At 52.4% G+C, this 26867-nt stretch overlaps 1 protein-coding gene across 1 annotated transcript; it reads left to right on the top strand.

Annotated features, from left to right (window-relative positions):
• Positions 1-88: 88 nt before the first annotated feature.
• TOP3A (DNA topoisomerase III alpha) lies at positions 89-26399 on the top strand. Its single transcript, XM_082605260.1, has 19 exons — positions 89-366; positions 7123-7182; positions 8101-8174; positions 9095-9170; positions 9912-10020; positions 11417-11560; positions 11656-11826; positions 12041-12141; positions 13760-13834; positions 15065-15147; positions 16086-16293; positions 17840-18025; positions 18149-18278; positions 20623-20736; positions 20832-20997; positions 21688-21831; positions 22488-22610; positions 23469-24157; positions 25162-26399. Exons 1-19 carry the CDS (start codon positions 187-189, stop codon positions 25338-25340), a joined length of 3012 nt encoding a protein of 1003 aa, XP_082461386.1. The 5' UTR covers positions 89-186; the 3' UTR covers positions 25341-26399.
• The last annotated feature ends 468 nt before the right edge of the window (positions 26400-26867 follow it).

Below are 26867 nucleotides of genomic sequence, written 5' to 3'. Positions count from 1 at the left end.
GAGCGGGAAGGGAGGGAAGTGAGGTGGCCGCGCCGGGCAGCCTGGGAGTTGTAGTTCGCGGGGCTGTGCCCCTCGCGCCGACGGAAGCGGCGGGAAGGCGGGCGGAAGCGGGCTGCGCGAGGGACTGCGGGTTAGCGCGAGGCTCCGGGTCCCTGGGCTGGCGCCGCAGATGCGAGGGGCCCGGGCATGATCTTCCCTGCCGCCCGCCGTGCGCTCCGCTGGCTGCCGCGGCCTGGGAGCCGGGCGCTGACCCTCGCCGACATGGAGGTGGCCCTGCGAGGCGTGCGGAAGATCCTCTGCGTGGCCGAGAAGAACGACGCGGCCAAGGGCATCGCCGACCTGCTGTCCGGCGGCCGCATGCGGCGGGTGAGGAGGCCCCTGGGCGGGCGGGACGGGGACGAGCGGCCGCTGCTCCCACCGGGGGTCCCAGCCGTTGGGCCGGGGCCTCCGGGCGCCTCTTGCGACCGACGGGCGTTTAGAAACGGAGTTAACGTGTTTCTCGTTTGCTTGGAGACCTTGGGTCCGCCTTGCATGGCGGCGGATGCCAAGCGGGCCTGAGACTCGGAACCGCAGGCCACACTCCCCCGACTTGCTCTCGAGCCTGCGGGGTTCCCCCACCCCTGCACGCCCGGCCCTACAGTCTAGGTGCATCCGACAGGGCGACCCGCCCGAGCCCCTGTTCCGTCGCAACTAACGAATTCCGCGAGTCAGGCGAGTTGGGGATCAGGTGTGTTCTGGACACACGGAAGGCCCAAAGGAGAGGAACGGTGAGAAAGGGTTTGGGAAGGAGGTGACACGAGGCTTCAAGAGCTGTCAGGACACTCTCAATTACAAAAGTGGATCCTGAAACGGTTTTCTGGAGATTTCCCAGAGCATGGGTGGACGTTCCCTGCTCTTTTTTCTTTCACATCGCAGGGTCCTCAGGCCTCTGCTTACCGCGGTGGATGGTAGGAACAGGAGCCGAGGTTGTGCGGGTGCTGGCTGACAGCGTCACCTCTTTTCCGGCGCTGAGTCACCTGGTGACCAGCCCCAGGCTGTGCCCATTTCTAGGGCTCCAGGTTCCTTGAGACGGGCCCGTCTACACAGAGCTAACTTGTGTATCCTTCGGGCTCTGTTTGAGTATCTCTTTTTCAGGGAAACTTTTCCTCACATCCCTCTCCCCCAGCTGGGTCAGGGCGCCGTGTGATAAGCTCACCCTGTTCTACTTGGAAGGCACCTCCCAGTTACAGTTCAACAATGTGCTGTTGAATTACTCATCTCAGTCCCTGCCACCCCTCCGTGGACTCGAAGCTCCGAGCGAAAGGGCTATGGCTATTTGGGTCATTGCTGTATCCCTGGTACCTAACACGTGTCTGGAATACAGGAGGCCCTCAATCCATATTTGTTGGATGAACATTTGAGCTCAGTCTTGAAAGTTTTACCAGGCACTGGAAACACCATGTTCAAAGAACAACCCAGTGGCTTGAAAGCTTGGCAAGTTCAAAAGCTGGGAGTTGGGAGTGGGCACGGTAGGGGAAGGAGCCAGTGGGCACGGCAAGCATGGCAGTTGAAGGCACATCGTGAGAGGAGTAGAGAGCCACGTGTTTTACACGTGAGTGTCAACTTTTTTTTTTGACGATGTTGGGGGTAGGAGTTTATTAATTAATTTATTTATTTTTGCTGTGTTGGGTCTTGGTTTCTGTGCGAGGGCTTTCTCTAGTTGTGGCAAGCGGGGGCCACTCTTCACCGTGGTGCGCGGGCCTCTCACTATCGCGGCCTCTCTTGTTGCAGAGCACAGGCTCCAGACGTGCAGGCTCAGTAGTTGTGGCACACGGGACTAGTTGCTCCGCGACATGTGGGATCCTCCCAGACCAGGGCTCGAACCCGTGTCCTTTGCATTAGCAGGCAGATTCTCAACCACTGCGCCACCAGGGAAGCCCCTCAACTGTTTTGAAGTATACAGTTCGGCAGCGTTTAGTACGTTCCCAATGTTGTGCATCCGTCACCTCTGTTTAGTTCCAGGTTTTATCACACCAGGAGGAAACCCGGTAGCCATGAAGTAGTCACTCCTCATTCCCCACTTCTCCAAGCCACTGGCAGTCACTAAGCTGCTTTGTGTCCTCAAAGATTTGTGTCTGTTCTGGATATTTCACACAAAAAGATTAATACAATACGTGGCCTTTTGTGTCAGGCTTCTTTCACTTAGCATTTTTGAGATCCGTTCATGTTGTAGTATGTTAGTACTGCATTCCTTTTTACGGCTAAATAATATCCCATCGTATAGATAGATCACGTTTGGTTTATCTTTTCTTCAGTTGGTGAGCATTTGGACTGGTTCCACCTTTTGGGTCTTGTGAATAGAGCTGCTATAGACATTCATGTACAAGTTTTTACTTGAATACCTGTTCTTTGGGGTAAATGCCTAGGAGTGGAATTGCTGGGTCCTAAGTTAACTATGTTTAACTTTTTGAGGAAATGCCAAACTATTTTCCACAGTGGCTGAAACGTTTTACATTCTTACCATCAGTGTTCCAGTTTCTCCACATTCTGTCAACACTTGTTCTTTTTCTTTTCTTTTTTTAATTATCACCATCCTGGGGCTTCCCTGATGGCGCAGTGGTTGAGAGTCCGCCTGCCGATGCAGGGGAAACGGGTTCGTGCCCCGGTCCGGGAAGATCCCACATGCTGCGGAGCAGCTAGGCCCGTGAGCCATGGCCGCTGAGCCTGCACATCCGGAGCCTGTGCTCCACAACGGGAGAAGCCAAAACACTGAGAGGCCCGCGTACCGCAAAAAAAAAAAAAAAAAAAAAATTATCACCATCCTGGTGGGTGTGAAATATCTTGTTGTGGTTTCAGTTTGCGTTTCCCAAATGACCGATGATGCTGAGCACCTTTTCATGTGCTTGTTGGCCATTGTGTCTCCTTCTTTGGAGAAATGTCTGTTCATGTCTTTTGCCCATTTTTGAATTGTCTTTTTATAGGTGAGCTGTGAGAGTTCTTTATATATTCAGGATACTAGGTCCTTGTTAGATATATGATTTGCAGATGTTCTCATCCTGTGGATTGTCTTCTCACTTTCTTGATAGTGTTCTTAGATGCACCGAAGTTTTTAATGTTGATGAAGTCCAGTTTATCTGTTTTTCCTTCTTTTGTTGATTATACTTTCGCTGTCATATCTAAGAAGCCATTGCCAAACTGCAGGTCATGAAGATTTGCCCCTATGTTTTCTTCTAAGAGTTTAAACTGTTATATTTGGGTCATTGATCCATTTTGAGTTAATTTTTCTATGTGGTATAAAGTAAAAATCCAGCTTCATCCTTTTACATATGAATAGCCAGTTTTTCTCAGCTCTGTTTGTTGAAAAGACTGTCCTTTTCCCATAGAATGGCCTTGGTATCCTTGTCAAAAAGCAGTTGACCATAGATATTTGGGTTTATTTCTGGACTGTCAGTTCTGTCCCATTCTTCTGTATGTCTTTGCTTATGCCAGTACTACACTGTTTAGATTTCCTGTAGCTTGGTAGTAAGTTGTGAAATTGAGCAGTGTGAGTCCTCCTACTTTGTTCTTCTCTTTCAAAATTTTTTGGCTACTTGGGGCCCCTTGCAGTTCCATATGAATTTGCTGTCTTAATATTAAGTCTTCCAATCTGTGAACACAGATTGTCTTTCCATTTATTTATGTTTTTAATTTTTTAACGTATTTTATTGAAGTATAGTTGATTTACAATGTGTGTTAATTTATATTGTACAGCAGAGTGACCCAGTTATAGATGTATGTACATTCTCTTTCATATTCTTTTCCGTTATGGTTTATCACAAGATATTGAATATAGTTCCCTGTGCTATACAGTAAGACCTTGTTGTTTATCCATCCTGTATATAATAGTTTGCATCTCCTAACCCCAAACTCCCAGTCCATCCCTCCCCCATCCCCATCCCCCTTGGCAACCAGAAGTCTGTTCTCTGTGTCTGTGAGTCTGTTTCTGTTTCATAGATAAGTTCATTTGTGTCGTATTTTAGGTTCCACATATAAATGATATCATATGGTATTTGTCTTTCTCTTTCTGACTTACTTCGCTTAGTATGATAATCTGTAGGTCCATCTGTGTAGCTGCAAATGGCATGGTTTCATTCTTTTTATGGCTGAGTATATCTTCTTTAATTTCTTTCAACAATGTGTTACAGTTTTCATTGTGCTTTTGGATGCTGTTATAAATGGAATTGTTTTAATTTGCTGTTCAGGTTGTTCATTACTGTTGGTTTTTGTGTGTTGATCTTGTATCCTGCGACTTTGCTGACTTTGTTGATTAGCACTAATAGTTTCATTGTGGCTTCTTTAGGATTTTATCTCTAAGATTATGTTGACTGTGAATAGACAGTTCTACTTCTTCCTTTCCGACTTGGATGTCTTTTGTTTCTTTTCCTTGCCCAATTGCTCTGGTTAGAACTTGTAGTAATCTTGGATAGCAATGGCGAAACGGACATTCTGTTTTGTTCCTGATTTTAGCGGAAAAGCTTTCAGTCTTTCAGCATTGAGTGTGATGTTAGCTGTGGTTTTTTGTAAATGCCACACTTCGCTTTATGGTGAAACCTGTTGAATTTTTATCAAATGCTTTTTCTGCATCAGTTGAGATGAGCAGTGTAGGTTTTAAGTGGATCATATTTGTGTTTTATAAAGTCATTGTGGCCACAGAGGACTTGAAGAATGAAAGGCTAGAGTCCGGGAGGCAGCTGTTGGGGTTCTCCATGTGGGGGGCAAGAGGCCTGAACCCTAGGGACCCAGGAGCACTGGGTGGGAGCAGAGGGAACGGAGAGGAAGGGAATGGTGAAAGCAGTCAGGTTGTAAAAGGTGAAAGTTCACCGTGCTTTCACACGTTTTGGTCCTTCTTCCTGAAATGACATTTTCCCTCTTTTTTCCTGATGAACTCTTTACCTTTTAAAAGAAAAAATAAAGGACAACTTAAATGAACCTATTTTGTGAACTCTTTCCTCAGTGTCCTTTCCATCCATTTCCTTCTCTGTTTCCAGATACGTTCTCATCACTCTTGACGCTGGCCGCCATCACGGGTCGAGTTCTCTAGCTGCTCATCCCTCTCTCCCGTGGTGTGTCGCTCCCTAAGACAGTGACAGGTCTGCTCATTTATGTATCCCTCACACAGGGCTTGCCTCGAATGAAGCAATCCCTACCTTTAAGGGACTTAAATTCTGTGGAGGAGCTAAGACATCCACACGCAGAGCTCAGAATCAAGTGATAGTCATTGCAGCTTTGTAATAGCAAAGAATGGAAGTAACAAGGACTAGTCATGGCAGTGGATAGCAAATAAATTGTACTTTCTTATGATAGTTAGACACCTGTTATGGAAGACTTTCAAACATATATACAAATATGTATACATTTGAGAGAAATTCACCAAAATATTGACACAAGATAGAATGTCTCTCTTTTTTCTTTAAGAGTAGTGCTCAAACGCTAGTAACTTCTTCAGATAGTTGAGAGGATACAAATGTGTATCAAGTAAACCAGCCCCACTGTCCACAGTGACCACTGTTAGTAACTTATAGATCTTTGAGGGCTTTATATTCAGGAGGAGAAATCTTAAAAAAGAATCCAGTAGATTCAGTGGCAGCAATGTGATCAGTCCCTACAGAGGACTTAGAGAAGATGGGGCTGCTCTGGGGTTTGGGGGAGTTTGTTTTTTTGTTTTCTTTAGTTTTAATGGTGTGGATGGCACTGGAAAGAGATCACAGAAGCCACATTCTTGGTCTGTCTACTAGATTTTCTTCTTTCGCTAGGCTCCAAAACTCTGCTGTAATTTGGGAGCAACCCATTCCCTTGAGCACCTCACCTAAGTGGTGGAATCATACATAATTGAGTACTGTCCTCAGCTGGGAACTGCGGGGAGGCAAGTTTGAAATGCCAGGAAAAACATTTCACTTCCTCAGGACCATCCATTGGTGGAGGAGGCTGCCTGGGAGAGCCCTGGCCCCGGGTCGCACACATGCTGTTAGACAGGTCATCCACTAGGAGAGGATTAGAACAGTGGTTTCCAGACTGTTCCCGGGAGACCCAGGAGACCACGGACGTGCACCTCGGGAGCCACCTGGGGCCGGACTGGGGATAGGCTGTTAGCAGAGCTCAGCCTTGTTGCAGCCAGAGTGCTTGGACCGTGTTACATATCAGGGTCCATGGAAAAGCTTGTCTGGGAAGCTTCAGTGCTTTCTTAAAAAGAGGTAAAAACCCCAGTGATGCAACGATTTCTTTTCTCTGGTACTAAAAGGGCTTAACTAGCAACTGGAGTTTGTAGAGGGGAGTTTCCTTTCTTGGCAACACTAGATGAGTGAGCTCTTAAGATAAATTCCGTCTTTAAATTTGCCATTGTGCCTCGAAAAGAGCCTCATTCAGTGTTTGACACAGAAAAATTGTGTGAGGATGTTCTCGACATGATCCTTCTTGGCACTTGGAGGTTCCCCCAGTCCCGCTTGGCCTGTGTCTTGTCTTCTGTGCAGCGTTGGTGTGAAACTCACATGCATAGCTACTTTTTACACCTTTGTAGAAGGTGGGATCTTCTCTGAGAGGGTTTCGTTCACACGTAAGTGCAGCTGAGGAGGAGCTTTGTAGGCTGGTTCCCAGGCCTGACTGGGGCTCATAGCGTTACTGGATTTCAGAGCCAGAGGGACCTTACAGGTAACTTTACTCAGAATAAATTGAGGTTCAGAAAGGTGAAAACTTGCCTGTGGTCACCAGTTTATTGGTGCAGTTGTATGGCCAGGAAGTAGAGAGGTGTGTGTGGAGAACGGACAAAACCGTCAAGAGACAGCATGTCCTAATCCTCTCTCTGGAGTAATTGTCATGTGATCTTGGACAAGTCCATTCTCAGCTCTAGAAAGATGTTACATGGTGTTAGCTGATCTCAGGTCACCTTGCAGCCTAAAAGCTCTGTGGACTTGAGCATGTACATGCTTGTAACTGAGTTCGGAGGGGCCACTTCACAAATGGCTTTAGTGATTTCACCTTGTTTTAATCTATAGGAGGTACTGTTGCATTTTTAATATTCCCACTTATCAGGGATTTGCTTGATCTTTATGTGAGGAATCATTTGTCTTTTTTGTAATTTATAGATTTTCTTTTTGTTTTGTTTTGTAGAGAGAAGGACTTTCCAGATTCAATAAGATATATGAATTTGATTATCGTCTGCGTGGCCAGGTAGGTGCTGTAGTACTTCTATCCTGTGGCTGAAGGATGCTTTCAGATCCATGCGCCATTCTGGTGTACATTCCTTGGGTTTTTAATTATGGCTAAAAAGAGCAGCTGTTTACGACAAGCCCTCTCTGAATTGCTTGTATTTTAGAATTATTTAATCAAGGAGAATTAGCCTGGCCATTGTAGAATATGTCACTGTCTTTTAAGAAAAACTATTGTTATGACCTAAAGATCACTGGTGACAGGTGAGCATTTTATAATTCATAAGGAAGCCTCTTTTTTATAAAATAGGGTCCCAATCTTAACTCTTTATAACAAAAAAGAAGCTAATATACAATAGTTTAAATTTAAAAGGCATCACGATACCAGAATTAGAATGGTGATTGTATCGCTATAGTTTTGGCTTTGAAGAGGTATGTTTGTTTGTTTCTTCCCAATCGCCTGGTTTTGGGGTGTGTGTGTATGTGTGTGTGTGTGTGTGTGTGTGTTTTAATAGACTTCTTTTTAGAGCAGTTGTAGCTTCACAGCAGAATTGAGAGGAGGGCACAGAGATCTCCCTCATACCCCCTGCCCCGACACATGCACAGCTATACATCATAGCAGCCCCCACCAGACGGTGCATTCATTACAACTGATGGGCCTACACAACACCATTGTCACCCAAAGCCCATATTTGACATTGGGGTTCATTCCGATCATGTGCATTCTGTGGGTTTGGATGACGTGTACCTATTATTATAATATCATACAGAGTATTTTCACTGCCCTAAAAATCCTCTGTGCTCTGCCTGTTCATCCTCCCTTCCCCCCACCCCCGATGACCATTTTTTTTTCCCTTTGATAGAAGGTCCCCTCTTCTATTTGAATGATTTGGCAAAATTTAATTGCTAAAAGACTAACTTGAATTTTGTTATCATTCAGAATGTCACCATGATAATGACTTCAGTCTCAGGACACTTGCTGGCTCATGATTTCCAGATGCAGTTTCGCAAGTGGTCAGTACGATTCCTGGGGGGCGGGGGGAGCTTTCTGATTATGACAGTAAGTTGTAAAATATCACAGGAAGTGTGAGGCATGTCGGTGTTACTTTGTTACTTACAGCAGTAAGATGACTGAATCCATTGGGCTGCTGTAACGAAATACACTGGGTGGCTTATGAAGGACAGAAATGTGTTTCTTCCAGTTATGGAGGAAGGAGGTCGGAGTGCCCGCATGGTCCCTCGAGGGCCTTTTCCAGGCTGTGGCCTGCTGACCTCTCACTGTGTCCTCACATAGTGGAGGGTCTAGGGAGCTGGCCGGGGTCTCTTATAAGACCACGAGTCCCCTTCATGAAGGCCCACACTCAACGACCTAATCACTGGCCAAAGGCCCCCACCTTCTGACACCATCACATTGGTGTTGGGATTCCAGCATGTGAATTTGCAGGGAACACAAACCATAGATACCATAGCAATGACCTAGGATTAACTGGTTCGCTGTGAAGTTTTACCATATGCTTAGAATAAACAGCCACTTTCAGGTGCGTTCCCCCAAAACACCCAGACCTTTTTTTTTTTTTTTTTGGCTGTGCTGCACGGCTTGGGGGATCTTAGTTCCCCGACCAGCCAAGGATTGAATCCAGGCGCCGCAGTGAAAGCACCGAGTGCTAACCACTGGACCGCCCGGGAACTCTCTACCCAGACCCTTTTCATGCAGTCATTGGATTGCAGTTACCCTATTGCAGATACGTACGAAAGAACTCCAGAATTTCTTCTTAGCGACTCCTGTTAATCGTCACGGGGAGTGCATTGCTTGTAATCCTCTGGCATTTCACAGGGGACTCTGTCTGGGGGGGATGCACCCATGAGGGCACTGGGGCAATCTTCTCCCATCGTGTGCTGAGCTAGGATTTTGTGTGTTTTCATTTCTTTTCCAGGCAGAGCTGCAATCCTCTTGTCCTCTTTGAAGCAGAAATTGAAAAGTACTGCCCAGAGAATTTTTTAGACATCAAGGTAGGATCTTTTGGAAGACATATTGAACAACCACCACCTAATGAAACCGAGTGGTTTCTGTATTTTGACTGTACTAGAATTGAAGGATAGGTTTTCCACTAAACTAAGTACCACGATTTAAAAAAATTATTCCCACCCGTTATATGAATGAGGCCATTTCAGCTAACTGGCTGAGGGACTGAGTGAGCCTTTTTATGAAGAGCGGCTGCTTGACTAAACCCTGGGAGTAAGTGTGGTTACGTCATCAGTGTCAGCTCCCCTCCCGCCCCCCTGTTGGAGGGAAGAGACTACGATCTGCAGGTGGCCATCTGACGCTGAGGTTGGTTTCTCAGGCAGTCAGGGCACCTGTCCTTGGTTCACTGCTGACTAGCAGCGCTTTTTTGGGATGGAGCTCAATTACGGGTTGATTTTTTTTTTTTTTTTTAATTGAGGACATGATCAGAACCCCTAGAGCTGTAGGTGTGTTAGAGCCGAGTTTCAGGGCTCGTCAAGATGGTGTCGTCGTAATAAACCCCTGTCTTCTAGAAGCTCATGGGTGGGCAGGTGGGTCTAAGATGGGGGGCGGTACTAGTGACCTTGCCATCCTTACCACGCACGGCGGGGACAGTTTTCTCCGTGTCTCCTCACCAAGCTGGCGTTCTCCAAGAACCTCATTAATGCTGGGGCAGATCCGGTACAGAGCTGTTGTGCGATGCTCTGCAGATCATGCTCTCACCACTCTTTCCCCACTGGGCACTTCAGAAAACTCTGGAGCAAGAGGCTCGGCAGTGCCAGGTCCTGGTGATCTGGACCGACTGCGACAGAGAAGGTGAAAACATCGGGTTTGAGATCATCCACGTGTGCAAGGCTGGTGAGTGTCTGCTCTGGGGCCACGGCACGGGCGGCACTCTGTCCTGAGTCCCTCTGCCAGGCTCACCGGCTGCAGCCCAGGGCTTGTTGTGTGTTTGGTCCAAGTTGATTGCCAGATCCTTGAGAGCAGAGACTTGATATTCTGTTTTTAAAAATTAAATATTCACGGGCTTCCCTGGTGGCACAGTAGTTAAGGATCTGCCTGCCAACGCAGGGGAGATGGGTTCGAGCCCTGGTCCGGGAAGATCCCACATGCCGTGGAGCAACTAAGCCCGTGTGCCACAACTACTGAGCCTGCGCTCTAGAACCCGCGAACCACAACTACTGAGCCCGTGTGCCGCAACTACTGAAGCCCACGTGCCTAGAGCCTGTGCTCCACAACAAGAGAAGCCACCGTAACGGGAAGCTCGTGCACCACAATGAAGAGTAGCCCCTGCTTGCCAGAACTAGAGAAAGCCGTGCGCAGCAACAAAGACCCAACAGAGCCAAAATTAATTAATTAATTAAAAAATTAAATATTACAAAGAATGTATACACCATATGTAAAGTACAAAAAATAGTTCTAGAATGTTCTTTCTGGTTTTGTTTTTTAATTGTCTATATTCCTTGTACGATGCCTAAACATTAATAACTGTTGAAGTGAGCTTAATGATTTCAAGTAACTTAGAGGAAGTGACATACAGGCCATTCTCGGGCTTCAGAGAGTGGGGGGCTGCTCTTCTCCCTAAATGCTCTTGTGTTTCAAACTATCCCAACTCCTAGGATTAAATATATCCAGTATTGGGCTTCCCTGTTGGCGCAGTGGTTGAGAGTCTGCCTGCCAATGCAGGGGACATGGGTTCGTGCCCCGGTCCAGGAGGATCCCACATGCCGCAGAGCAGCTGGGCCCGTGAGCCGTGGCCGCTGAGCCTGCGCGTCCGGAGCCTGTGCTCCGCAACGGGAGAGGCCACAGCAGTGAGAGGCCCGCGTACCGCTGAAAAATATATATATATATACGTGTGTGTGTATATACATATATATATATATATATATATATATATATGTATATATATATTCAGCATTCACTCTCAGGGACAGTGTGCATGACCTGTGTTATATCCATAACAGGGCATGAACTTCCCCCAGGACCTTTTAATTAACATCTCCCTTTTCCCTAAAGGCCCAGGAGAGCACGAGATTGACACCTTGAAAGGCTCATGGAGAGGGTTTAGCTAATGGCTGAGATGCACTTGCTTCTGTTTCTGACACCTCTCAGCCTGGTTACAGTGAGGCTTCCCTCTTAGACAACATGTCTCTGATTTAACTGAACCAGTCAAACTGGCTGCCTCGCAGCTTCATGAACTGGTTTACCCTCCATTCACGGGGGACCTGCCCCGGTGCCCTTGTCTGTTCCGCAGTGAAGCCCAGCCTGCAGGTGCTGCGAGCCCGTTTCTCCGAGATCACCGCCCGTGCTGTCCAGGCGGCCTGTGAAAACCTGATGGAGCCCGACCGCAGAGTGAGCGACGCAGTGGACGTGAGGCAGGAGCTGGACCTGCGGATAGGTGAGGGGCGGGGCCCGGGTGGGGGGCGGGGCTCGGGCTCAGACGGCGCCGCTGGCTGTGACCTCGCATTGCACGGCCTCTCCGTCCTCTCTCAGGGGCTGCCTTCACCAGGTTCCAGACCCTGCGGCTGCAGAAGATCTTTCCTGAGGTGTTGGCTGAGCAGCTGATCAGTTATGGCAGCTGCCAGTTCCCCACCCTGGGGTTCGTGGTGGAGAGGTTCAAAGCCATTCAGGCGTTTGTGCCAGAAACCTTCCACAAAATCAAAGGTGAGGCCGCTCAGGGTGCAGAAGCTGAGGGCACGTGGGGCATCCTGGGCACTAAGGGTGTGGTTTGCATCTCTCTGCCCTTGACCCCCTCGTCACTGTGTTCAGGACCCACCTCAAGTGTCCGAGGTGGTCTCCTCTGTCTCATGGCTCTTGGCTTTCACCGTGATGGACCTTTTCCTCTGCGGGTAACGGCCTTCCTGTGTGCCCCCCACAGTGACTCACGACCACAGGGATGGCGCAGTGGAGTTCAGCTGGAAAAGGCATCGGCTCTTCAACCACACGGCTTGTCTTGTCCTCTATCAGCTGTGCATGGAGGTGAGAAGGGCTCTGAAGGTGATGATCTAGGGAAACCATCCTGTGATTTCCCAAGCCTCTCCCTCTCTGCCCCATTTCCCACCAGATTGTAGCTTTCAGTTTGCATCCAGGACATAACTTTCTGGGTGCCAGTAAGACTAGAACCCCATGAAAATAGCACTAGAAATGTGGAGGGAAAGACCTGTAGAACTTTTAGGTGAAACCGGAAATGCTAAGAAACACATAGTTAAGATCCCTCGTGAAGCAGTACACTGACACCAGAGATTGATAAGGACCAGCTGGACCAGTCCAAACCCGAGAATCCTAGAGCTGGATGGAGCTTAGATGGCGTCTGGCCCAGCTCCTTCCACTGGTCAGATGCTGAAATGCAGAGACGTGAAAGGCACAAATGAGTGAACTGGTGAATGTCGTACAGTGATAACGACAGGACAGGAAAGTAGGGTAAAGGAACGGAGAAGGGCCAGGGGCAGGGAGGGACTGCTCTAGGGCTGGGGCTCGAGAAAGGCATCCCGGGGTGACTGCTGAGTGAAGGCGGGAGTGGTCAGCATTGATGGCCACGGGAGGATCGAGACCTGCTCAGGCCTCAGGCCAGTCAGCGTCTGGTCCACCCGCAGATGTCCGCTCTGCGGTGCTGCTTCCCGTCGCTCAGCACGTGATGGCCGGTTTTAACCCAGGGGCTGCACACGGTAGTACCTGAATAAAGCTCAGAGGCCTCTAGGTTCAGTGAGTCAGGGATGCTTCTTGGCTCTGGCCCCCGGCAGGTTTATTACTGACTTGGTATTGGGGAATAATAACTTGCGCACCTGCTACAAGTCAGACGTGCTGTATGTTATGTGTTATTTATTCGGTCCTGGTGGTGCCTCTGGGGGTGGTAATGCCGACCCATGTGACAGGTGGGGAAGCTGGAGAAAGTTGAGTAACTGTGCAGACACACTCGAGCTAGTGGGGCCCGAGCTTGGACAGCTCCTGCAGACGGCGCTGCCTCCGGGTCGCCTCACCTGTCCACTGCTCTCCCCTTCGGCCCTCAAGGTTACACGGTCTGCACATTTATCTGTTGAATAAAAAGACTTGCCCGTTTTCTGCTTTACCAGGATGTGGTTCAGGGAAACATGGCAGGTGGGATGCTTGGAGCTCCTTGTCCAAGAGCACCTGGTCCCCAGTCTATTTGCAGAGAGAAATTTGGATTTTGATTTGTAAACATCCTCATGAACAAATCACTTAAGTTGAGTTCTTTATCCTTTTGCATTCCCTTAAAAATGTTAGGTTGGTCTTAAGATTAGAGTTCTCCAGTTTGTATTATGTAACTTCTCCTATTTCCAGCTCTGTATTGTCGTGAATTTAAAATAACAAAACAAAACAGTAACACTGTGCATGAGTAGACAGGAAACTAAGGAGATGCCGAGGCTCTGGAGAGGGCGCCTTGGGGCTTGTGAACTTGCCCCTCAGAGCCTTACTTTGAGTGAGAAGCAGGCGCTGGTGTCCTGCACACTGTGGGCTGCAAGCTGACGTCTTGAGGAGGGGGAGCAGGGCCGCTGTGGGCAGTGCCGGGGGTGGCCAAGGAAAGCTGGGAGGATGCTCCAGCAGGTTTAAGTGGCCTCTGCTTTTCCTGGCTTTCTAGGATCCCAGGGCGACCGTGGTGGAGGTCAGGTCCAAGGCAAAAAGCAAGTGGAGGCCTCAAGCTTTGGACACTGTGGTATGTTCTTGGGGTCTGTGCCAGCCCTGAGGAGCTCTGACTTCTGCGGCTGGGGCGGGGCTTCTGCTGCGGAGGGTGGGGCCCAGTGGCAGGAAGCACCTCTTCCCAGTGCTGCACTGGAACGCTCTTAGGAGAAGCAGAAGCCCCAGAGCGCAGGCCTGCCTGACCTCTTACATCAGCTAATAAACGCAATATAACTGCTCTGTGTGGGGTTTTGGAAACGAAGGAAGAGAAATCACCCATCACCTCTCCATCTTTAGGTAATTGCTGATGTAATTTTGGTGTCTTCCTCTTTTTTCGGTGTCCTTATTTTTTACAGCATTACTGGAATAGCTAGTGTTTTGCACCCAAGCATTTTCTTTAACGTTTTTGCATAATGTATGTAAACATCATTTTAAATATCTACTTTATTAGCCTACCCTAGAACAGGGCTTCTGAGATTTTTTTGATCCCAAGAAGAACCACCCAACGGGACACAAGTCTGAATAAACCACATTAGGGTGTCCCTTCCCAGTCAGCACTCTGTAGGAAAATTCAGGGTGTAATTACTGTCAGGGTTGCCTCTGAAGGCTGAACATGCAGAACATGCAGGGACTGGGGGGCAGGGCATCCTTTATCGCGGGGTGTGTGTGTGTGTGTGTGTGTATCTGCGTGTGTGTGCGTGTGCACACGCGTGGTGAGGGATGATGGGAGGGGGTTACGGATTGATTGTGTACAGTAGGCGTAAGTGTTTCATCCCTCACTGGTTAATACACTTTGACATGTAGCCAGCAGCATTGTTGGAGGGTCACCAAGGGGAAGGGGCAGCTGGTGATCCCCCGCGAGGCTTGGAAGAATGGCGTTCATCACCCAGGGGATGTCCCCGGGGTTCAGATGGTGTCCCCAAAGTGCGGGTCTCAGACTGCTGGCATTAGAATCAATACTTTAGATGCTTGTTAAAAGCACAGATTTTCAGCCTCTGTGCTGGCCCTCCTCTCTCAGAATCCCTAGTGCTTGGGCCCAGGAATCTGCTCGCATTCCAGGTGATTCTGGCTTTTGCACATTGGAGTCTGGGAACCCCTGGGCTGGGGCCTGGCTCTGCCCAGCAGGCCCAGAAACCTTTCCGCAGCACAGCCTTTCACACAGATGTGTGAGGGCAGCTGGAGGGACGCCAGGAAGTTCTGAAGAGGAGGCGTGTGGGCGGGTTGGGGCCTGTGACCCATGCACTGTGCCTGTGCACACATCTTACAGGAGCTTGAGAAGCTGGCTTCTCGAAAGTTGAGGATAAATGCTAAAGAAACCATGAGGATTGCGGAAAAGCTCTACACTCACGGGTAAATATTAGTCCACATTGGGGAAGAGAATTTGATGCATCTTTATCAGGGTGAAATATTTTAGAAATAGAGCTTATGAGGAAACCAGACTGTCTAGATATCACCTGGCTCTCAAGTAGAGGAATTTTGACATTGACTTCTCTTTTCTGATGGAAAAGGCATTTCAAAGTCACTTAAATCCTAAAATAACACTCCACAGAGTAAACTCAGATCCCACTCTCGACCTCTCAGCAGGCGGGGCGCCGGGGCCCCGGCAGGGCCAGGTAGCACCTTTAGGACTTGTGCGCCTGCTGTAAACCACCCTGCCTTGGGGGTCATGAGCACCCAGCGCCATCCAGGGACAGTGTGGTCCACGCTGACCCGTGTGGCAGCCACTCGCCGTAAGTGGCTGTCGAGCACGTGAAATTTGGGTTGTCCAAACTGGGATGTGCTGAGAGTGTAAACATAATGCGTTTTGAAGGCTTGTGTGAGAAAAGGATGTAAATTGTCCCCGTAATGTTTAAGTGGCTAATGGAATGTTTAAAACTACACACAGGGTCCACCTTGTAGTTCAGGGGCAGCATCGTTCTTTCTCTTCTTTAAGACAAGCCACAGAGTATGGGCCGCTCGGGTCAGGACCGCAGGGCTTGTCCTGGGGTCGTTCTGTCCACCCATGCTGGGGAGGTGGGGAAGTGCCCCAAGCCCCCCGGGGGCAGGAGGGCTGGGCTGGAGCAGGTGTGCCCTTGCATCTGTCCCCGACTGCCGGGAGTGACCCAACAGGGCGCCTGTTTCTCCTTACCCACGGGAGGGGGTCACACCTCAGGGCTTTCCCCAGCGTGGGTAACGTAGTTGCCTGGATCAGACAGGCTGTTGCAGGTGTCACCCGTGTTCTCAAGCTAATTTAGTCGTTTATAGACCAATTTAGCAATTTCTTGTTGTGTTTGTTTGGCTTTGTTTAGGTACATCAGCTATCCCCGAACTGAAACAAACATTTACCCCAAAGACTTAGACCTGACAGCGCTGGTGGAGGAGCAGACCCTGGATCCATGCTGGGGGCCCTTCGCCCGGAGCATTCTAGAGCGGGGCGGCCCCACTCCACGCAACGGGAACAAGTCTGACCAAGCTCACCCTCCCATCCACCCCACCAAGTACACGAACAGCCTGCAGGTTGGTTTCCCTGGCTGTGCTGCCGCCAGAACCCGCAAGGAGATCAGGGGTCAGGGCTGGGCTTTGAATCCAGTCTGCAGGCTCTGCCTTTAGGAGCTAAGTGGTTTCGAAATTGCCATCTCAGCAGAGAGGTCGTGTCAACATCCTCCTCTCACAGTCTGTGCCTGGCTTCCCGAGAGACCCCCATGGGGGCTCTGCTCCATCCAGCCCCCCCCCGCACTCTGTCCCCTCCCTCTGCTGCTGCCCTGACCCTGACCACAAACCAGGTGGCCTCTTCCCTGAGCCCGTGCTCGGCCGCCACCCTTCTCCCAAGACTGGGCCGGTTTCCGTCACCTTCCCGAAACTTCACCGCCACCCTCCGGCCGCACTCCGGGCTGGGGGCTTTCTCACCCAGCGCCTAGAGCCTGTAACACAGGCCAGCCGTGCTCTCAGCCAGGCACACGCTCCAGGGGCCACGGCTGCTTAGGCCTGTTTGGTGGCTGCAGGCTTATTGTTTTGTTCTTCCTTTAATAACACACGTTCTTTCTGATTCTGAAAGCCATACATGTTTATTTTAGACAGTTCACAAAATAAAAAAGATTATAGGGAAGTAAAAAATTGCCTGTAATCTCACCACTTCCTGAGAACCACGTTTTTTTCCTCTGTGTGTATATAATTCTTACAATTAAATTATAACCTTAAATAGCTTTGTAAACTAATATTTTCCATTTTATATTGCGAGCATTTCCCCATAGGCTAAATTTTTTTTTTTTTTTTTTTTTTGCGGTACACTGGCCTCTCACTGTTGTGGCCTTTCCCGTCACGGAGCACAGGCTCTGGACACGCAGGCTCAGCGGACATGACCCATGGGCCCAGCCGCTCCGCGGCATGTGGGATCCTCCCGGACCGGGGCACGAACCTGCATCCCCTGCATCAGCAGGTGGACTCTCAACCACTGCGCCACCAGGGAAGCCCCTAGGCTAAAATATTTTAACGTATGATATATAATGATTGCATAGAGGTACTGTATTTTGCTAGATCTGTTTTCAAAGGATAACCTACTGCAGTTAACATTTGTACAATAGATATTTACATGGATGTCACATTTCCTTTGAAGACATTCTTAGAAGGAGAATTTTTGGATATGAGTATGAACGTCTTACAGGCTTCTGATAGAGGGGGCTTCACTATGTCCTTGGTTACCGAAAGGGTGGAGGATCACCATCAGCCCTGTGCTCATAGGTCTGAGGCTGCCGGCACATCTTTAGTCTGTGTGTCCTACATACACTGGGCCTCTTGGAAACTGGATGCTTTCGCTTTGGTTTCTGCTCTTACTGGGTTTACATCAGAGGAGTTGCTTTCCAGTCTTGATGGCAAAGGGACTCCACTTATGAAGTTTATCGGCCTAAACCCACAAGCAGCGAGGGATTTGCCTACACTGCACGTGGGCATGGGGCTGCAGGAGCTGCGCTCTGTTGTGTGTGGAGCTTTGGGCTGGAAGGTAGCACCAGCCAGACTGAACTGCCGGCAGCGTCTAGAGGGACTAAGGCTCCTCTTCTCCCCACAGGGGGACGAGCAGCGACTGTACGAGCTCATAGTCCGCCACTTCCTGGCCTGCTGCTCCCAGGATGCCCAGGGCCAGGAGACCACCGTGGAGATTGACATCTCACAGGAGCGCTTCGTGGCCCACGGCCTCATGATCCTGGCCCGAAACTATCTGGACGTTTACCCCTACGATCGCTGGAGTGACAAGGTGACACAGTGGGGAGGGGAGACCGTCGTGTTCCCGGCCCCCACACCATGTGACAGAACGGAGCGCGGTTTGTGCCTGGGTGCGGGGCAGGGGTCTGACCACCACATCTGCTGCCCTCTGTAGACCCTCCCTGTCTACAGTCGAGGCTCCTGCTTTCAGCCCAGCACCGTGGAGATGGTGGACGGGGAGACCAGTCCACCCCAGCTGCTCACTGAGGCCGACCTTATTGCCCTCATGGAGAAGCACGGCATCGGTAAGTAGCTTGTCGTCATGGTAACCAGCGGCTCTTGCCCTCTCATGGCTGCGGGGCCCAATTCTCTGATCATCACCACAGGTCTAACGAGGGGGCTGTGTTCTCCCCACTTTGTAGCTAAAGGGAAGCTTAAGAGCAGTTAAGAGCTTGCCTCAGGTCACAAAGTGTGTGAGCTGTGAACACCTGGGTCCAGATAACTCTACAGTCAGCGCCCTGCGCCAGCCACATAGGGACACAGGTGTTTCCCATCACTCGGGAGTCTCACCTGGGACACGCTGACTGGTATTTTTGGCCAACACAGGAATTTGTTGTTTTTGTTGTATTCTTAACAAGGCACTAACATTTAAAACTGCCAGGATTCACGTAAACACTCTTTGGAAGCATCGGGAGGTCTGGCAGCCTTGAGTGGTGGCTGTTCTCTGTCGCTCACGCTCGGCTTTGCTCATCTGCTTGGCAAGTGCCGGGCCCTTCAGAGTCTGAGTCTGCCACCCGCCCTTTGCCATGGGTGGCCGTTTGCTTAGCTTCTGTTAAAGCATTTCCCATAATTGTTTAAGAATCAGAAGTTGGATTTAAAAAAAAAAAAAACTGGGCCAGAATTGTTTTTCCCAATAAGTCCTGTGGCCCAAGCTTTGCAGATGGGTCCCTTGTGACTGATCTGCTTCCCCCCTCAGTTTTCACCACTGCTCTGCAATCTCAAGGATTACCTCTGGCAGCTAAGTCCAGAAGGGCCAGCACCATAGGGCAGTGGGGAGCATGTGGAGGGGCGGCCCCCAGGCACAGCCGCCTCACTGCAGAGTGAGTTTTGTGCCCCTACCTGGAGCCCACTGGCCATCACTGTTCTACCCAGAAAGCTTGTGGGTTTAGGTACAAGTAGAGGTAGTTCACCCACCATAATTTGTTTATAAAAACTTTGGCCCACAAGAGCTGACTTTGGCCTAGACCCTGGGGACACAGTAATGAGGCCTGGTCCTTCCCTTCAAGGGCTCATCCAGCAGGAGAAATAAACCCAACCAAAACATTAGATGCATCGGGAGGGGTTCTGCAGGGACCTCAGAACCTCGTGGTGAGAACTCGTGCTGAATGAAGGCAGGGCCTGAGGAAGGACGCGGGGACCAGCAGGCACGTGCTGCAGGGGGAGGTTCTGGAAGGCAAGGCCGGAAAGATGATTTAAGCCCGACTCTGCGGGGCCTGGACACCGGGCTCAGGGGCTCGGATGTGCCTGAGGTCAGCAGAGAGCCGCCTGAGATTTCTAAGAAGGGAGCTCACAGACCTACATTGAAACAGTGGTAACAGCTTTACTGAGACATTCACACACCGAATTCACGCACCGTCCCCGTTCCACTGAGTTCAGAGGTACAGTCCCATGTTCAGTAGATTCATGGAATTGTGCAGCCGTGGCCACGGTCCATTTCAGAGCATTTTCATCACCTCAGAAGCCCCATGCCCGTTAGCTGTCCCCCTCCCCTGCAGCCCCCGCCCTCATCTTTCTGCCGCAGCGGATGTGCCTGTCCTAGACATTTCTTATCAATGAACGACATAGTGTGTGGCCTTCTGTACCTGGCGTCCCACGTTGCCTGCTCTGCAGGCTCGTCCAGGTAGTGTGTCTCAGTGCTTCATTCCTTTTCACCACCAAACCTCTTCCGTCGTGTGGATGGACCACATTTCGTTTATCCATTCATCAGCTTATGGACATTTGGGTTGTTTCTAGTTTTTGGTTACTGTGAATAGTGCTGCTGTGAATATTTGTGTAGAGGTTCTTGTGTGGACACGTTTCAGTTCTCTTGGGTACATCCCTGTTGCAGAATTGCTGGGTCATACGGTGACTCTGTGTTTAACACTTTGAGGATCCTCCAGACTGTTTTCCACAGTGGCTGCACCATCTTACAATCCATGCAAGGGTCAGGGGTTTCACCAACATTTGCCACTACCTGTGTTTTGGGTTGTACCTGTCCCAGTGAGAGTGAAGTGGTATTTCTTTGTGGTTTTGATTTGCATTTCATCGGTGGCAGAGCTACATTTCAGAAGATCCCCTTGGTTGTGGCATAGAGAGTGGGTTGGGTGAAGGAAGAGACCAGCAGCCAGGAGACAGGGGACGTTGTAATGATGTGGACGAGTGATGTGGGCTCTGACACGTGGCGGGGGGAGGGGGGCTTACAGAGGGATTTCCAAGCTGGACTTGACAGCTTGAGTGAGTGGACGTGAGGGAGAGGAGGTTGCTGTTGTGGTTTCCGCGTGGCCGGCTCTGAGTGGAGGTGTGCCACCTGCAACAGGAAGTCCAGGCAGAGGAGGGGGGCTGCGTGGGGGTGGGGTGTAGCTTAGCCTGAGTGACAAGCATGGTCTGCAGGTACCGACGCGACGCACGCGGAGCATATTGAGACCATCAAGGCCCGGATGTACGTCGGGCTTACGCCAGACAAGCGCTTTCTCCCCGGGCACCTGGGCATGGGGCTTGTGGAAGGTGAGGAGCCGGGGGCTCGAGGTTGGGCGGAGGGCGGGGTGTCACTGAAGCCCCGCGGGTGTGTCCGAGCCGCATGATGCTGCCCTTGTTCACAGGCTATGACTCCATGGGCTACGAGATGTCCAAGCCTGACCTGCGGGCCGAGCTGGAGGCTGACCTGAAGCTCATCTGCGAGGGGAAGAAGGACAAACTCGTGGTCCTGCAGCAGCAGGTGCAGAAGTACAAGCAGGTCTTCATCGAAGCCATGGCCAAAGCCCAGAGGTGAGTACGGGCCTGCTGTCCCGTGCAAGCCCGCTCAGCCCCGGTGACGGCACGCCCCAGATGCCGCTGTTCCCGCCGGGCAGCTCACCCTCGCCGGTGGCCGCGGCCCCTCCAGGCTTTCCTCCCGGGTTTGGCTGGTTCCTGCCGCAGAGCCTTGCCAGTCTGGAGACCATAACCAGAAAGACCTGGTCCAGTTTCTCTGGGCTGTTGGCTTTGGAAACGCCCTTTCCATTCCTGTCCTGAGTTAGCAGGCAGCACAGCCTCGTGGGTGGGTTCACCGGGTGCTGGTGTGCACCCCGCTGTTCTCTAGGGCACTGGGAGGTGGCTGTAATAAGTAGTGTGTGTGTATTCTGTTAGAAGTAACACGTTTCCTAACCCCGTACCAAGTTTGAAAAGCATGCGCTAGTTTAAACTTGACTCTGGACCCACATTCAGGGGTGTGTGCGTGGCCGGGCCGTCTTGTTTGCTTGCTGTGGGGCCAGTGGCGAGGTGGAAGCGTCTGCCTGCGGCTGGATCCCTCCCGGGAGCCGTGGGTCAGAGGAGCCAGCCGCTTGGCCAGCACGGCACCCTGTGCCTGGTGCTCCGCGTCAGGCCTGTGGCTGACTGGCCGGCTCCCCGGGTCATGCATGCGGTGAGCACGCAAGAACGCGGTAAATACTCTGCTGGTTCAATACTCTGCTGGTTCTTCAGGTTGGACGAGGCCTTGGCCCAGTACTTCGGGGCAGGGGCGGAGCTGGCCCAGCAAGAAGCCATCTTCCCAGCTGTTCCAGAGCCCGTCAGGAAGTGCCCACAGTGCGGCAAGGACATGGTCCTGAAGACCAGGAAGAACGGCGGGTCAGTGCCCAGCTGTGCCTTCCCCTCCCCGCCCCACCCCCCACCCCCACCCCACCCCTGCAGCCCAGCACCGGACGCTGTGCAGGGCCTATCCTTTTGTTCCCACGTTGCTACTTAGATGCAGGCCTGCTTCACCAGCCCCTGGACGGGGCGTCGGGGCTGGAATGGTGGCCCTGGGGGTGTGAGGCCCTGTGGGAATGGGCGGGGGGTGGTGGCTGGTGAGGGCAGGGCTTGTCCCCTGGGGATGGATGGTGCTCACCCTGTGTGTGCACAGCGATGCAGACCCCACTGGTTGCTGACCCACTGAGCCCGTTTTCCTTCTCACAAAGCTGCAGGGAGGGTGAGGATCGGATTCTCTGCAGCATGTGCAGCCTGGGCAGGTGTCCAGGCTGCCGGAGGCCTAGGCGGACTCAGGGAGCACCCAGGGGCCGGCGGGGCCCTGCCGTGGTCTGGGCGCTGGCAGCGGCTTGGTTGTTTTAAAGCAGAAAGAGGCTACAGCAGTGTGACTGTGGGGATGTCAGGGACATAAACGCAGGCTGGTTTTCCTGTCACACAGTGTCAGTGACCACCGTGTCTTCCAGGACCACGAGTGTCCCACGTCATCAGCTGGAGCTGTCTCCGGCATCTCTTGCGTGACCCCGGCCCTCACTCCCCAGGTTCTACCTCAGCTGCACGGGGTTCCCGGAATGTCGCTCGGCCGTGTGGTTCCCGGACAGTGTGCTGGAGGCCAGCAGGGACGGGAGCGTGTGTCCGGTGTGTCAGCCACACCCCGTTTACAGGTGAGCTGGGGGCCGAGGCACCTGCAGGATGGGCACAGGGTGGCATCCCTGGGGGCCCGCGTTCCTTGGCACCTCCTGGAGGAGCCCGGCCTCTCCCCGCCTCTCCCACTGTGGGCTGACGAGGACGCTGAGGGGGGCGGTCTCCTCTAGAAAGCCCCAGGCCCGTGCCTAGGGCTGGTCCTCAGACTTTTGGTCATGGGACCCCTTACGCTCTCAGAAATCGCGGAGGAACCCAGAGAGCTTCCGGTGTGAGTTAATGTTTATAAAGATTCTACGACATTTTCAATTAAAGTGGAGGAGGCATCGTTTAAAATGTTTATTAACGTGTTTGTAACATGCATTGCATACTAACATAAGTGAACATGTTTTAGGATAAAATGTACTTATTTTCAAAGCAAAAAAAACGAGAGGAAGATCATTGTTTTCCATTTTTGCCAGTTGAACGGTCTGGCTTAATAGGAGATGGTAGGGTTCTCAGCTCTCCATCTGCAGTCAGTCTGCTGAGTTTACTGTGTGTTTCGGAGCTTCTGGAAAACCCTGACGCATGCACACAGAAGGAGAGCCAAGCCCGCGTGCGTCCTCGTGCCGCTACCAAGTAGCGTGCCCTCATGCTGAGAGGCCCTGGGCCATGCTGAACCGGGGCACGGGGAGGTGCACCTTCCAGAGGCTCCTGGGTTTGGGCGGGTGACGGGTCTTAGAGCTCACCTCCCTCCTGCTTTGCGTGCTTGTGCGACCGCAGGGGCCGGGCTGGCTGTGCCTTGCGTGGCTTTCCTAGGTGGGGTGGGCACAGCCCTGTGTGGACCAAGAAGAATCTGGCACCCAGTAGTTAACGTGTTTTCTCATCTTCTGCCTTACTAGGTTGAAGTTCAAGTTTAAGCGAGGCAGCCTTCCCCCAACCATGCCACTGGAATTTGTCGGCTGCGTTGGCGGATGTGACGAGACCCTGAGGGAGATCTTGGACCTCAGGTTTTCACGGGGGCCCGCCCGAGCTGGCCAGCCAGTCAGCCAGCCCTCCGGCCACCTGCAGGCCAGGCAGTCACTGGACAGAATGGGCAGCAGCCAGCACGGCCACCCCCAGCCTCCTGCCACCAGGCCCTCGAAGGCTCTGGCCGGGACCCTGCCCCTGCCCGCCGCCGAGGGCGAAGGCAATTCCGTGACCTGCAACTGTGGCCGGGAGGCCCTGCTGCTCACCGTCCGGAAGGAGGGGCCCAACCAGGGCCGCCAGTTCTACAGGTGCAGTGGCGGCGGCTGCAGCTTCTTCCTCTGGGCCGACAGCGGCCACCCGGAAGCAGGGGGGCCTCCCTCCGAGGTGCCCAGACCCCCAGGCGGCTCACTGGGACGCCCGCCGGGCTCAGGGAAGCCCCTGGGCGGGCCCGGAAACCCTGGCGATGGTGGCGGTGGCACGTGCTGCCTGTGCAGCCAGCCCGCTGTCACACGCACTGTGCAGAAGGACGGGCCCAACAAGGGGCGCCAGTTCCACACATGTGCCAAGCCCCGGGAGCAGCAGTGTGGCTTCTTCCAGTGGGTGGATGAGAACGTGGCCCCAGGTGAGGGGACACGCGGGGCCTGCCTGAGGGGGGCAGGGCCGGTGGGGTGGGGGCACGGGTTGCCTTGCTCCCCCTCCCCACTCAGTCACACCTGCAAGGTCACGGACAGCTTGCTGTGTGCCCAGCGCCGCGCCGTTGTGTCTGTGTGTCTTCTCTCACTTTTATCGGGTGGCGGTTGTGATCGTGACTCACAGGAGAGGAGGGCGAGGCCCAGACGGGTGGCAGGACCTGTCAGGGTCACACGGCGACACAGCCCAGGCCTGGCTCGTGGGTCCGCCTGCTCCTGTAGCCCTGCGCTCCTCCCGCCTTTGTAAACCTGGTGGGCTCTGTATCGGAGCCTCATCCCGTAAGACGGAGGCCCTGGCCCTGATGTCTAGTTCCTGCCCTGGGTTACACAGCTTGGGTTGGCGCCCCACGGATGGGTGTGGGGAGGACCGCCGCCGGACGCTGGGTCAAGGTAGATGACGCACCTGAAAGCACCTGGCCCCTCCAGGACACACAGAAGCCTGGTCACGTGTCTAAGGGAGCCTGGCAGGAGCTTTCTCTCGGGGCCCACCTGTGTAACCTTGAACCATTTGGTGCGGCTTCTCAGCCTGTTTCCTCCGTAAGATGAGCACCTGCCTAGGGTCTCTGTTAGCCTGAAGCTGTGACTCTAGCACACATGCGGCAGGTCTGCACACACACGGAGAACCCAGAGGCTTGGGGCAGGTGGAGGCTGGAGACGCTAGTGCCGTGCGGGACGTTGTCCTTCGGTGCACACGGCAGATGCACAAGGGCTCCCGGTGGGCGGAGGTGGTGTCTGATCTCTCGCCGCCTGGTCATTTGTCCTGGGTAGTGGGGCGGCCAGTTCTTGAAGGACTGGAAGGATCCAGAGCTCAGGCTCTGCACGTGCTCAGGGGGCTGCTTGCTTGGTCCCTGCTTCTGCGTGTGAGGTGACACAGGCCCCCTCACCAGGGCTGGGGCTCTGCCATCCACACTCATTCCTCCCCTCGCTCTCTCTGCAGGGACCTTTGGAGGCCCCCACTGGGCAGGAGGCAGAGGAGGAAGCCAGGGGCCGGAGGCCAGAAACAAAAGGGCCCGGGCTGGTTCCTCGGACGCAGGGTCCATGGCCAAGAAACCCCGGAAGTGCAGCCTTTGCCACCAGCCTGGACATACCCGTCCCTTCTGTCCTCAGAACAGATGAGGGCAGGGTAGGACCAAGGGGGCCACTGCCTCCACCTGCTGCTTTTGTCTCGGGAAACGAGCTGTTTCTCCAGGGCCAGGTGGCCCTGCGCTGCCAGGGCGGCTTTGAGGAAAGTGGCTGCTCTTAGAGTGTGGCCTGTGTTCTAAGGAGTCCGGGTCCGGACCGCTCTCTCAAGAAGGCCACGCCTGGTGGACAGTGGCCCTGTGCCTGGGGCTCAGGAACGGCCATGGCCACAGCTGAGAAGCCATGGAGGGCTTCTCAGACTGCGCAGACTTTCGTCAGGGCTTTTTCTGCTTAGTAGTAGCACGGCCTGATACTACTGGCTGGGTCAGCTCTGCGATCCACAGGGGCTGTGCTGTCAGCGCCCTAGCGGGAATCAGCCCGGCCCTTGAGGGGCCTCCCTCCACAGATGTCCTGAGAAACAGTAGGATGGCAGGGAGTTCCCTGTTCAGAAGTTGTGTCTACAGAAGGTTTATCCCTCTTTATCTCGAAGCTGCTGCGGCCAGGACACCCCACAGCTCGTGTGCCTCAATAAAGGATTCTACCCCTTGACCCTGGCGGGTGATGGTGTAGCGTCTGGTTAGAGTTGGCAGGCGTGACGGGTACTTGCAGGACCCCGGGCAGTGCCTGGGTCCTCTGGCCTCCGTGGCCTCCCCCGGCCGTACTGCTGTCCTCTGGGGCAGAGAAGAGCCGCTGGTGTAAGATTCCGACGCTTCCCATCTCCACACCCTGCAGAGGTCGCCGTGCGCCTTGCCCACCTCCTGAGATCCTTGGGAGCCGAGCAGAAGCAGGTCGGCTTAGTTCCGTGGTTTAGACAGCAAGCTGGAGGACCGGCTGCCAGAGTCACACTGCTAGTGAAGAAATGAAGTGTCCTCAGGTCTTGGGACTCCCAGCCCCAAACCCTTCACTCAGACCAGTCCTTGTGCCCTGGCTGGATGGTGGGATGCCCGGAATTGCCCCTGGAGCATCCGGACAGTGGGTGTGGGTCGGCCCCGCAGCCCAGTCTATTTTATGGTTTTACGTGTACCGGACATTTCATATAAATGGAACCATGCGGCACATGGGCCCTGTGTCTGCTTTTCTCTGGTGTGTCTTCCAGGGTCACCCCTGTGGTTGCGTGTCAGTGCTTTGTGCCTTTACATGGCTGAACTAGTCCGCTGTGTGCATGGGCCCCGTTTTGAGCAGTGTGGCTGTAAACCTTCACGTACAAGTATTTGAACGCCTGTTCTATATTGTTTCAGATTTACACCTAGGAGTGGAGTTGCTGGGTCATGAAATTCTATGTTTAATTTTTTGAAGAACCACAACAGCTGCACCATTTTACATTCTCACCAGCAATGTACGAGGGTTCCTATTTCTCCACATCCCTGCTAGTACTTATTCCCCCCCCTTTTTTTTATAAATTTGTTTATTTTATTTTTGGCTGTGCTGGGTCTTTGTTGCTGTGCGCGGGCTTTTTCTAGCTGTGGTGAGCGGGGGCTACTCTTTGTTGCGGTGCATGGGCTTCTCATCGTGGTGGCTTCTCTT

Source organism: Mesoplodon mirus, assembly GCF_964341445.2.
Source record: "Mesoplodon mirus genome assembly, chromosome: 18".
NCBI lineage: Eukaryota > Metazoa > Chordata > Mammalia > Artiodactyla > Ziphiidae > Mesoplodon > Mesoplodon mirus.
The sequence above is the reverse complement of the archived record's forward strand: the minus strand, read 5'-3'. Positions and strand labels throughout refer to the sequence as shown.

Coding starts and splice junctions, on each gene's coding strand:
- TOP3A (XM_082605260.1), top strand. CDS start 187: ATGATCTTCCCTGCCGCCCGCCGTGCGCTCCGCTGGCTGCCGCGGCCT. Junction 20,998..21,687: donor GCCATGGCCAAAGCCCAGAG/GTGAGTACGGGC, acceptor CTGGTTCTTCAG/GTTGGACGAGGCCTTGGCCC. Junction 22,611..23,468: donor CAGCCACACCCCGTTTACAG/GTGAGCTGGGGG, acceptor CTGCCTTACTAG/GTTGAAGTTCAAGTTTAAGC.